This window comes from Gobius niger (assembly GCF_951799975.1).
Source record: "Gobius niger genome assembly, chromosome: 10".
NCBI classification, from domain to species: domain Eukaryota; kingdom Metazoa; phylum Chordata; class Actinopteri; order Gobiiformes; family Gobiidae; genus Gobius; species Gobius niger.
In genome coordinates this window covers 6121277-6134101 of record NC_136861.1, presented here as the reverse complement: position 1 = coordinate 6134101, position 12825 = coordinate 6121277, and the positions used below count along the sequence as shown (strand labels likewise).

Here is a 12825-nt window from a genome sequence, read left to right as displayed (position 1 = left end):
TGGTAGAAAATACATCCATAATTCAATATTTTTCTTAAAGTAGTGGTGGTGTGGATGGTTGTGAAAGTTGTTATTTTCACTCTGGCAGTGTTGAACATTATTGCAGTAGTCGGTGAATCCACAATGTCACAAAACCTTTTTTTTTGCCAACACAGCCTAAAACCAAAACACACCTGTACTGAAAAATGTGCAAAAGTGAAGTTGTAGCCTCTTCCATTCAAAACCATTGTTCCTTATGACAAGCAGCCTCCAGTTTAGCTTAACCAAGATGGTTTACAATTCAAAGTAAAGTGATTTTGAATGGCTAAAGTCAGAGTATTTTGAATAAAAAATCATTTTCCAGCATTAGTTGCCGTTTGTTCCAATTTAAAAGTGAAAATATACACCCAAAGTGGCTCCTTGTTCAGTATAAATGCTTCACGGTTCAGTAGATCAGTGGTAAAATGTCGATATCACCTCAGATTATTTGACTAGACAGAAGAAGCATTAAACCTGGAGCCTGTCTTTGTTGAGAACAAAATGATGAAATATGTGGCAGAAAAATTAAATTTTAAAAATATTTATATCGTTTTGAATGGTTGAAAAGTCTACAAAATGGCGTCCTCAACAGAAACACATCTGACTGAAACCCAAAGGCTCTAAAGAATGTTGAAAAGTCTCACATCATCTTGGTTAAAGCCTTATTAAGATGCTTTTGTTCGCTCTAGGCCCCATGATAGTGACAATTCACTGCTTAAATGATTTATTGCTGATTTAAGAAACAAAGAAGTCCATTAGTGCTTTATAGAAATTGTTTCCAAAATGGTTCTTTACCCAAAAAACCTGATAAATGTTTAAAGCTTAAGTAATTCATATTCTATTCCCATAGAAAAGAAAAACTCAGTTGCAGTACCACAAGTGCCCACTCGGAGAAACCAGTGCGTCGTCTTCACTCCTGATAAACTCCCAGAATATTTTCAAAATCCAAGTTCGAAAAAAACGCCGCCTTTCCCGTCACGGCTTCGGTTTCCCGCTCCTCCCATGATCCTCTGCTTCAGCGTTAAGTGCAGTCCGTTCCCGGCGCGTACCAGCAGGGGGCGTGTCTCATCTCTGCCCGTGAACAGGCTGCTGTGTGGGGCCGCTCTGCGTGGCGACGGGCGGCCACTGGGGCTGGCAGCAGTGCACGTGGAGGTGGGCAGGGGCGTGCACGTGGCGGTGGGCAGGGGCGTGCACGAGCGTGTGAGGAGGGGCGCGCACGTGCAGGGGGGGAGGGGAGCCGCAGTCCGACGCCCGCAGGTTGGAGAACATGGCCATGGCGTCGGGGAAGCTGGGCGGAGTGGCCGGAGTGTTCCTGGGCAACTGCGGCGAGAAACACAGAGGGACGTTATGATTAGAAATGCTTTGTGTCAGATGCCCTTCCATCTATGCTCGTGTTGTGTTAAAGAGGGGGTATTATGCTTTTTTCAATCACATAGCACCAGTCTATATCACACTACAATGATGACCAAACCTTCTGTTGGTCTGTAAATGCAGTAAATTAGAATAACTGCCTTGTATAAAATTGCTCTCTCAAAATGGCTGTAGTGAATGTCTTGAAATAGGCCTCTGTCTTTTTAAGAACCTCTGACCCTTTCCAACACGCCCCCTCCACACGCTGTCTGTGGCATCAGTGGGGAGGGGGTTCTGCTGAGGAGCAGGGGTTGGTTACTCGGCTGGTGACGAAAGCTCGGAGGCGTCTCCAGGAGGTGGGGGCGTTCCTAGGAGGACTCAGGCAAACCTATCCCTAAAATGGCCGCCATCAGAGTTTTTACAGATTACTCAAAAATACGTGAATGTGCCAAGGCAACACTTCAGGCATGTTTTTAATGAGGGAATGACACAATAACATGATGTCGGTGAATACGGACTTTTTAGATTAGCTTCCTATTAACCATCTATTTGAAAACTTGCTGTAGATTACTGACAGAAATATGAGGATTAAACAAGTAGCTCAAATGGCAATCTTAGAAACAAATCATTGGATAATGATTAAGTGGAAAAGGTGCTCATGCCTTTATGAAATAAACATGTACACATTTACTAGTACAAAATATTACTATAGATATGGACGGCGTCGCGTCATTGAAGGGGGCGTGGCCTCGCCGAGTGGGGAAAACAGAATCATTTGGGAAACACAATTTCACTCTTTTTAGCCGAAATATAAACTTATTTATCAGATACAAATAAAATCAAGTCTAATCAAGTCTATGGATGTTTATTCACAGCGGATTGTTCAGTAGAAGTGAAAAAACTGCAGTCGTCAGCATGCTATCATGTAGCATCATGTTAGCATTCTCTGTTGTTTATGTATTTATGGGCTGTTGAACCACTTTGCTCCTCTCCATGTCTTTGTATTTTTATTTAGTAGAAAACTATATTCATAATTCAGCGTTTGAAGTAGTTTTGGAATAATTAGAGAAAGCTTAGATTTATTTTTTATTTTTTTATTTATTTTTTTAGAATTGTTTTCCCCCTTAACCGTGTTCAAACATGACCATATATGGGCGATTCCAGAGATGATGAATTAAGGCTCATTCACACTTTGTTCTGCAGCTCAGGGTGCAAGAACAAGAAGTTCTTGCGTCTTGTGAAGTGTGAATGAGCCTTAATTCATCATCTCTGGAATCGCCCATATATGGTCATGGTCGCAAAAATATGACAAATATGCAAAAAAAAGATGGATGGAAAAAAAACGTGACAAGAGCAATGACAACATGGCAACAACGTAAGGAAAAAGTTCTGTTTAGGTCAGTTTTTTTTCAAATGTGGCGCCGCACTGGCCTATAGGCTGTGAGCTCCTGTTCAGAAGCTTTTAGAGCCGGGTAAAACTGGAGAAAATGCATTCGTTTAAGGCGGGTGGTGAGGGGTTAATAATAAATGTGTAAATGTGTAAATGACCAATGACGTTTTCTGTAATTATTTTTCATTTACAATAAGGTATTTTATATGTTAAAATGACCCAAATTACCAGAATGTACAAAATGGGCAGAGCCGTGTTTAAATGTATATACAAGAAATATACAATATACAATATGTATATACAAGACTGGAAAAGGTGGCGCCTGTAGGAGCTTCTAAAGTGGAGATAGTGTGGCCACAAAGTGAAACTGAAGATTAGGTCTTTCATTTGAACTGTGGTGCAGGAGTGATGATGATGAACTGACCATTTGGTGAGGACTCGGGATGTTCGTCTCCTGGAAAAATGAACTAAGCGCCGTCTGCAAAGAAACAAACAAGAGTCACAACCTGCAGAGACTATATTATGAGTCACTGTGTCTCCATGAGATCTTATTACAAATAAACCCCAGAGCCGGTCAGTGAAGGTGAATTAACTAAGGCCAGACACTGCAGGTCAAGAGGGATAAGACATTTCTTATTTATGCCCATATCTTCAACAACAAAATCTGAATAATAGATCGAGACAGGTTAAATCTACAGGTTTATTTTGTTGATGTATGGAAAGGTTAGTCTGTATGATATGTGGAGATATTGTTGCAACATAATTAAACATGTTAATGTGAAGAGAAAGACTGGGCACCGTTACATTTTTCTGATAGTAATACTGTAACGATATGTGGTTTTCGACACCGATACCTGAACGATGCTTTTTACCGATACCTATACGAAAATATTTGTCATTTAGAACCAGAAAACAGAACAATAATGTGTGGAAGAAATGCTAATTTACAATATTGGGTTCATCTAAATGTCAGGAAAATATAAATTGGGCAACAACAGGGGAAAATGGGGACTAAATTGTGGGGGAAATGGAAAAATATTAGTAATAAAAATGAGGAGAAAAAAATTGGGGAAAAGTAAGGATTTTTTTAAATAAATTGTGTGCAAAAAATGTGGCAAAGATTGGGCAAAAAAACAAAAACAAAGGGGGAAAATGGAAGAAAAAATCGTTTATTTGAGCTGAAACCTACAGCATCAAAACTATGATACCAGTATTACCTAAACTCTTTTTCTGGTTTTGTTTAATGGAACTCAACCCTAGTGAAAACCACAATCAGCTGCTGGAGTCTTGTCAAAGTGAAGCAGGAACTGAGATTCCGATTTTTTTTGCATGAGAAAGAACTCGGTCCTGTATCAGAGGTCGCTAATATTGAGCATTTACAATCAAAGGTTGTAGATTTTTGGGGGACTGAAGATGCTGTTAGAGTAAAGTTTTTATTTTACATGGTAGAAAATACATCTGTGACAGGTTTCTGATTCTCCTTTCAGCAAATGGTTCAAACCCTACCTTTAGACTTATAAAAACACTATCGTTGTTAATCGTGTGCTGTATTGCTTTGAATACCAGGTGTATTTAAGACTTTCTTGCTTATGAAGTTGCGATATCTGACCTTTCCCAAGCAACTGAACTGGCTGATGTTGAAAACCTACTTGATTATACGTCATACTACCCAGTCAATTTCAGAAACAGTGTCTATGTCGGGGTGGGCAAGTTTTCTTGGCGGAGGGACGATTTTCTTTATTGTAAATAGACCGAGGGCCGAAGCCGCTGATTATTAGCCCAAAGTAAAGCACAACACTGGAAAAATTACTATCTTCAATGAGATAAATGATTTAAAATTGCTTGAATTAAAGTTCTTCTATGTTGAATTTGAGTCGGTTTGAACTAATCCAAGATACAAACGCTAGCGCCATAAAACAAGAATAAGACCGACTTGAAATCAGACAAATAATTGTTTTTCACTTGAAATGACACAAAATTATCTGAATTAAGAGAATAACTACGACTAGAGGTTTTATCTCCTCCAAGACCAGACCAAATCTACTCAAACCTTAGATTTAATCTGTTAATTCAAGTGGATTTATGCCATTTCTTCCTTAAAACGATTATTCTTTTTCCAGAGCACTTCCTTCAAATGCCAGTGTTGTACATAATATATGAGCTAACTGGGTGCATTGACAGTATTTCTACCTTTCTTTCTCCCATTTAACTCTAATAATGTTAAAAGTACTGTCTAATTTGGGTAATCATGTTTCTCAAAATCATCTTGAGGGCCAGAGGTTCCGTGCTAGAGGGCCGGATTTGGCCCCCGGGCCTGACGTTGCCTACCCCTGGTCTATGTTATGACAAAATACAACCTTGAAGATGTCATTGCTTTAAAAACTTAAAATAAATTTATGATATGGGATTGACTGTCTTATTTCAAGGTAAAGAAAGATGAAGAAAGACTTTTGTTCTAAATGCCATCTGAAAACTATTTTTGCTTGAAATAAAGTAAAATGGCAAACTTATAGACTACAGGAGAACAAAAAGTTATATTTAATTGAAACAAGTCTAATCATCTAACACATGAAACTGTAAACTAGCTTATAATGCTCAAAACAAGTAATTTGGCTGGATTTAAGACAATAAATCAAGGAACAAGGAATGTGCAGTGTAGTTTTTGTTTCCAAGTGAAAGTGTTACATGTTAAAAGATCAAATTAGCCTGAAACCTGAAAATGGATGACCTGACTCTGCCTGCAGTGCCTCCCCTAAAACACTGAGTTTTTGAGGATCTATACTTAACTTGAGCAGTGCTTTTATTGAGACCGTATTACTCTGACTCCACTACCTTTGAAAGACAAATATAATACATCCTCCTCTCCCAGATCCTGGGGCCCCTCCCCCAGCGGGGAAGGAATGTCTCCCACACGTGACACGCATGAACAGGGCCTCGGGATGTTTACTTCGGCACAAGCTCCTCCACCGCACGCCCAGGGGTTTCCTCAAATCATCGTTCTCGCACTTTCTCCACATTCGACGCCTTCATTGTGTCACATGTGTTTTTGTGAACTCGGATTTCCTTCTCGGACAAAAGAGTTCGTTTATGTAGCAAATCCTCAAATCAATTAGTTTTTTTTAAAAGGTACAGATATCATAGAGCAGAGTTGGCAACACTTACACCACTTTATGAGTTTATTTAGATTAGTAAATACGATCATATATATAGTTTCACCAGATTATTGTTGCTGGAATATTGTATGATGCAATATCTACATTGCAAGACACTATTGCAAAAGTCACTGACGTCTTCGATCTGACTCAGACGACAACAAAAGCGAATGGAAACCTGTTTAAGAAGTGTTTGTAGCTTCAAATATACACCAAAAAAATCATATCGTAATCATAGTGTGCACGATAAGGCCTTAAAAATAAACAAAACACATTGAGTTTTTACTTTGGAGCCTCATAGTTTTGACATTAGGCAGCAGTTCCCTCCCTGTGAGGATCGGCTGAGGCGCACAGGCCGGTGTAAACACGTCGGCTGAGGCGTACGTCAGGTGTGCGTCAGCTCGACTCTACATAAACACACATTAAATCTGAACCCCAGAGTCTGCGAGTCTGTGGTATTATTCTCCAACACCATTGTAGTAGTTTCAAAAGCCACGAGATTAAATCATACGGTTCAACATTTGTAGACACAGACAACCGTCCATAGTGGTGAGTTATAGGCCCCAGTTCTACATCGTTGCCTTTACGACTGAAACAGAACGTATTACACAAGCTTTGTTAATGTAAAATTGTTTAGTGACAGTTTACACTTGGTTTAATTGTGGTTTAAGTTCCGTTATTCACTGTAAACACACTAGAAAGTTCAGAATCTATACGTTTGTTAAGTGTGACGTCACGACTTCCGGGTCCTCACAGACCGGCAAATATGCGAGAAAAAAAATCATGTAAAACTCTTAAAAACAACCCTCAATATTTCTCAAACTCAGCGGAGAGTGACTGAACCTACTTATTTCTGAGACTCATTAACCAAAAATGCCACACCTACTTTTTAAAGTATTATTTACTAACTTTTACTCACTACTTCCGGGGTTAGCGTAGCTGCTGCACCGCTAGCATTTATCTCCGCTAACCCAGATGTACCGATTTTGTAAATATTACTTTCATAGCAGCATTTTTGGCTCATGGGCCTGATAAATAAGTCTGTTAAGTAACTCTCTGGTGAGTTTCACAAATATTGATTGTGGTATTGAAGAGTTTTTTGTAGTTTCTCGCACATCTCGGAACCCGGAAGTACCGATTTTGGTGAATATTACTTTCATAGCAGCATTTTTGGCTCATCCTGATAAATAAGTCTGTTCAGTAACTCTCTGGTGAGTTTCACAAATATTGATGGTTGTTTTTAAGAGTTTTTTGTAGTTTCTCGGACATCTCGGGACCCGGAAGTCGAGCTGTGACGTCACCACTTAACAAACGTATATGGCAGCCGCCTGGGTGGCGCTCTTTCACGTGACTCACAAACAAAACATTTGCTAGAACGATATTATTTGCGATATTTCTCTAAACTTTTTCAACTCATCCATGTAATTTGAACAAATCGTAAGTCAAGACTTCAAAAAACACTAAAACGAGAACTTTTACTCATCACTCAAGTTCCACCCATGTTTGTTTTGGGGTGAGTTTGCAAAAAAAAAGTGCCGATCTCTGTCGGATGGAAGACTTTTGTGATTTTGCGGAATGCCCTAAAATTGCGATACGACTTTTTTTAAGCGATATATCGTGCGGTCCTGCTTCACGCTGCCGCACGAGGAGCGAGTCTGAGCCGTGTTTCCCGTTTGTGATGTCCGTGTGTTGTTGTGGTGTCCGCTAACGCACAGAGCTAGTCGTGATCGAGGGAAACATGAACCCGCGACCCACAATAACCCGAATTAAACAAAGTTTAGGGCGGCCGGGCCCACGGGGGACGCGCACAGACGGAGCGAGGGGATCACGGGCGGAGATTAGGGGCTAAATCAGGCGCATAAAGAGCTCACCTCGAACTGCCAGTGGGCCGCTTGGAGCAGCTGCTGCGCCTGGTCCGCAGCGCAGCCGGCCGTCAACACGAACTGGTTAACCATGACCTGGCGCTTCAGCTCCTCCATATCCACGGACATGTTCTCCATTCGGCTGCTGCGAATCCCGAGATCGGCGTCACCCTGCGCGGCGTCTGGCACACACGGAACCCCTGCTCCAGGCGCCTGCGGAGCTGCTCTTCACGGTGCGTCGTCTACAAACAAAATATTTTCATGTCGCCGTCACCAACAACAAAGCGCAGGGCGAGGGCTGATTGGCTCCTGGAAGGCTACTACGAGAGCGCGCATTGGCCACAGAGGGAGAGCGTTCAAAAATACGATGGGGGGGGTTTGTTTTCGGGTCCCGGAGCGCAGGGGCGGGCGGAGTTATGGGGGAAAGACTACAGTGGTGAGTTTAGACCATGTGTAGGCAAGTTTGCGTCGTGGAGGCCGATTTTCTTTATTGTAAAAGGACCAAGGACCGAACCTAAAGTAAAGCACCATTTTCTACAATTGCCAGTGCTGTGCATCATTTATGACCTCATTTGGTGTTTCCTGTTTGGAAAGTTTTAAGTAATTGACAGTTTCTCACATTTTTACAGTACTTAACCCCCTGCCTTAAACAAGCACATCTTCTCCAGTTCAGCTTTACCTAAAACTAAAAGCTTCTCAACTGGAGCTTACAGCCTATAGGTGTAACGCCTCATTTAACCTCTTAACTCCCACCTGAACGGATCCCATTTTCTCCAGTTTGGCTTTACCCTAATCAGAAAGCTTCTTTGGGAAAAAAGCACCAAAATAGCCACAAAAAAATGAGAAGAAAACAAGTATGTAAACGTGACCAACCAAAAATGACAAAAATCCAACAAAAAGTGACAAAAAATCAACAAAACGTGACACAAATTCAACAAAAAGTGACAAAAAATCAACAAAAAGTGACAAAAATTCAACCAAAAAGTGACAAAAATTCAACAAAAATGTGACAAAAATTCAACAAAAATGTGACAAAAACTCAGCAAAAAAGTGACAAAAATTCAACAAAAAGTGACAAAAATTCAACAAAAAGTGACAAAAATCCAACAAAAAGTGACAAAAATTCAACAAAAAGTGACAAAAATTCAACAAAAAATGACAAAAATTCAACAAAAAATGACAAAAATCCAACAAAAAATGACAAAAATTCAACAAAAAATGACAAAAATCCAACAAAAAGTGACAAAAATTCAACAAAAAGTGACAAAAATTCAACAAAAAGTGACAAAAAATCAACAAAAAGTGACAAAAATTCAACAAAAAGTGACAAAAATTCAACAAAAAGTGACAAAAATTCAACAAAAAGTGACAAAAAATCAACAAAAAGTGACAAAAATTCAACCAAAAAGTGACAAAAATTCAACCAAAAATGACAAAAATCCAACAAAAAGTGACAAAAATTCAACAAAAAGTGACAAAAATTCAACAAAAAGTGACAAAAATCCAACAAAAAGTGACAAAATTTCAACAAAAAGTGACAAAAATTCAACAAAAAATGACAAAAATCCAACAAAAAGTGACAAAAATTCAACCAAAAAGTGACAAAAATTGAACAAAAAATGACAAAAATCCAACAAAAAATGACAAAAATCCAACAAAAAGTGACAAAAATTCAACAAAAAGTGAAAAAATTCAACAAAAAGTGACAAAAAATCAACAAAAAGTGACAAAAATCCAACAAAAAGTGACAAAAAATCAACAAAAAGTGACAAAAATTCAACAAAAAGTGACAAAAAATCAACAAAAAGTGACAAAAATTCAACCAAAAAGTGACAAAAATTCAACAAAAATGTGACAAAAATTCAACAAAAATGTGACAAAAACTCAGCAAAAAAGTGACAAAAATTCAACAAAAAGTGACAAAAATTCAACAAAAAGTGACAAAAATCCAACAAAAAGTGACAAAAATTCAACAAAAAGTGACAAAAATTCAACAAAAAATGACAAAAATTCAACAAAAAATGACAAAAATCCAACAAAAAGTGACAAAAATTCAACAAAAAGTGAAAAAATTCAACAAAAAGTGACAAAAAATCAACAAAAAGTGACAAAAATTCAACAAAAAGTGACAAAAATTCAACCAAAAAGTGACAAAAATTCAACCAAAAATGACAAAAATCCAACAAAAAGTGACAAAAATTCAACAAAAAGTGACAAAAATTCAACAAAAAGTGACAAAAATTCAACAAAAAGTGACAAAAATTCAACAAAAAGTGACAAAAATCCAACAAAAAGTGACAAAATTTCAACAAAAAATGACAAAAAATCAACAAAAAGTGACAAAAATTCAACAAAAAGTGACAAAAATTCAACCAAAAAGTGACAAAAATTCAACCAAAAATGACAAAAATCCAACAAAAATGACAAAAATTCAACCAAAAATGACAAAAATCCAACAAAAAGTGACAAAAATTCAACAAAAAGTGACAAAAATTCAACAAAAAGTGACAAAAATCCAACAAAAAGTGACAAAATTTCAACAAAAAGTGACAAAAATTCAACAAAAAATGACAAAAATCCAACAAAAAGTGACAAAAATTCAACCAAAAAGTGACAAAAATTGAACAAAAAATGACAAAAATCCAACAAAAAATGACAAAAATCCAACAAAAATGTCACAAAAAAGAAAAGAAAAAGAAAAAAAAACATGAAAAGGGTGACACAACACAGCAACAACACAAGGAAAAAGATCAGTTTTGTGGGTCTTAGCTTTCAAATGAGGTGTAACACAGGCCTATATAACAGCCAAAGAGGACAGAATGCATTTGGTTTAGGCGGGTGGTAAGAGGTTAAGATTAAACTCTAAAACGATTAAAGTTCTGATTTGTATAATAATATTTCTCAAAATCATCTTAGGGGCCAGAGGTTCTGTCCTGGAGGGCCAGATTTGGCCCCCGGGCCTGACGTTGCCTGCCACTGGTTTAGACCTTTGGTAATGGTCTTCTGCTGGTACTCAGAGTTAGGACTAAACACTGTGAGGCTGCGGTTCTCTCTAATAAGGCAGACAACAGTTAGATTTAGATGTACATAAGAGCGTTATAGTATATTTAAACACACTCTTTGCTTTCAACTTAAAGGTCATGTACCTGGGTTGAAATTAGTACATTGTGAAAGTAGACATAAGATATTTGTTTGTGTGCTTTTTCCTTGTGTGTTAACTTAACTCATAGTGTCCGATTCACTCCATAAAAAGTGTCCTTTGTTAGTACTTTGAGCACAAAAAAAAGATCTAACAGGGCTTGGATAAAATATCGGATTGGATCACAATACCAGTATCGCATTATTTTCAACACCTGCACAGCACTTTGTTACATTGTGTGTTAATGCATTTTTCAATCTAAACACTTGTAAGGCCGGATTTATGCAGGGGCTTACAGAGGCTAAGCCCAGGGGCCCAGCAGGTTGAGGGGCCCATGGGCATAAGGAGACTCCCTCACATGTAAGGCTTTATCAGATGACTTTGTACTCGAGACCAGGGGCGGACTGGCCACATGTCCATTCTGGAAGAGCACAGAAGGGCCACTGGCTCTCGGGCCACCGGTCCCGCCTTAACCGAGCTTTACCCAAATCTAAAAGCTAAAAAGAAAAGCATCAAAATAGTGACAAAAAAGAGGATTAAAACAAAACAAAAATGTGCCGGAAAAGCATCAAAGAAAGTGACAAAAAATGTGATGAAAAGTCAACAAAAACACGACAACAAAGCAACGGAAAGGCCACAAAAACGTGACAAAACCATAGCAAAAAAATGATAGAAAAAATGTGACAAAAACACAACAAAAAGCCACAAAAAGTAATGAAAAAACTATGACAAAAAATGCGGCGACTTGACAAAAAGTTGCAATCACTCTTGTAGGTCTCAGCTTTCAAATGAGGCGTGACATTAGGTGTGTTTGAGATGAGCCAGACGGACGCAGTTTTACAGCCGACTGCAGACTCTCGGTGCCGGTTAGATTTCTGTCCGACTTGCTCCAGACGGGCTCTGACGTCACGGGCACGTGGGGCACGGAAAGATCGTGAGACCCCAACGAGAGCAGCCGACTGGATCAGCCGCTGCATCTCTCCAGAGGCAACTGCAGCGGCTCCACGGCCCCGTGCATGATGGGAAAACGCCCACCTGTCCTCACGCTCAGGTGATTGGATACCAGTCCGGTATGATCAGAAACATGCTCCTCCCCCTCCTCTCTCCTCTTTAGATCTGAACAAATAAACTATGACTGAAACTATTAAAGTTCTGCATCGCCCCTAAAATAGAGCTCATGTTTGATGCTTTTCAGAACAAACGAATGATTTAAAAGGACGTGTTTTATCTCACAAACTTGAACAAACAAACAAATGGGAAAGTTTTCTCTGATGAAGAACGATGTCTCTGGAGTGAAGGAAACAGAGCAGGAGGTGAATGACTTTTATTTAGGATAAACTTTAAATGAACGCGATATCTGAACGAGACGCTGCGTGATCTGAGGCTCTCGCTGTTCTCTGGATGTGGAGCGGTCGGATTGGCATCAGACTTTTTTTCTCCGCCCCCGTTGCGTCGGCTACTCTCGCCGATCATCCAGGCGAGCCCCAACGGCATCTTAAACACACCTATTGTTGCTCTCCAGCCGAGAAGCTTTCAGATTTGGGTAAAGCCGAACTGGAGAAAATGCACATATACATTTTAGGCTGGTCCGAGTCCAGGGCTGTTTTTCAGTCCCAGTCCGCCCCTGCCCGAAACTAAACCAGGACTAAACAAGGTTTGCACCGTTTTCATTGAGTTGACACTGGGAATAAATATGTACCTATTGTTCTGTTAAAATGCATGAGACCCCCACCATTAAACATTCTCTTAGGGCACCAAAATGGCTTGCAGCGGCCATGATTGTATGGCAAACACATCATAGTTACTTACTGTCCTCTAATATGTATCAGATTTCCCCCGGAGTATCGTGATATGTATTGTCCCAGCCCTAGTTTCTAAACACTATATGTTTTGGTTGTTGAAGGGAAAGCACAG

General features: G+C 39.2%; 1 protein-coding gene across 1 annotated transcript; it reads right to left on the bottom strand.

Annotated features, from left to right (window-relative positions):
• Window positions 1–574: 574 nt before the first annotated feature.
• ubald2 (UBA-like domain containing 2) lies at window positions 575–8055 on the bottom strand. Its single transcript, XM_079564263.1, has 3 exons — window positions 7782–8055; window positions 3183–3236; window positions 575–1338 (listed from the first exon to the last, which is right to left on the bottom strand). Exons 1-3 carry the CDS (start codon window positions 7908–7910, stop codon window positions 1084–1086), a joined length of 438 nt encoding a protein of 145 aa, XP_079420389.1. The 5' UTR covers window positions 7911–8055; the 3' UTR covers window positions 575–1083.
• Window positions 8056–12825: the final 4770 nt, after the last annotated feature.

What these genes read in the sequence shown, in the direction of transcription:
- ubald2 (XM_079564263.1), bottom strand. Translation starts at nt 7,910, where the DNA reads ATGGAGAACATGTCCGTGGATATGGAGGAGCTGAAGCGCCAGGTCATG. An exon ending in CGGCCCACTGGCAGTTCGAG is followed by an intron (nt 3,237 to 7,781) that starts GTGAGCTCTTTA and finishes GTTTCTTTGCAG; the next exon opens with ACGGCGCTTAGTTCATTTTT. An exon ending in TCCCGAGTCCTCACCAAATG is followed by an intron (nt 1,339 to 3,182) that starts GTCAGTTCATCA and finishes TTCTCGCCGCAG; the next exon opens with TTGCCCAGGAACACTCCGGC.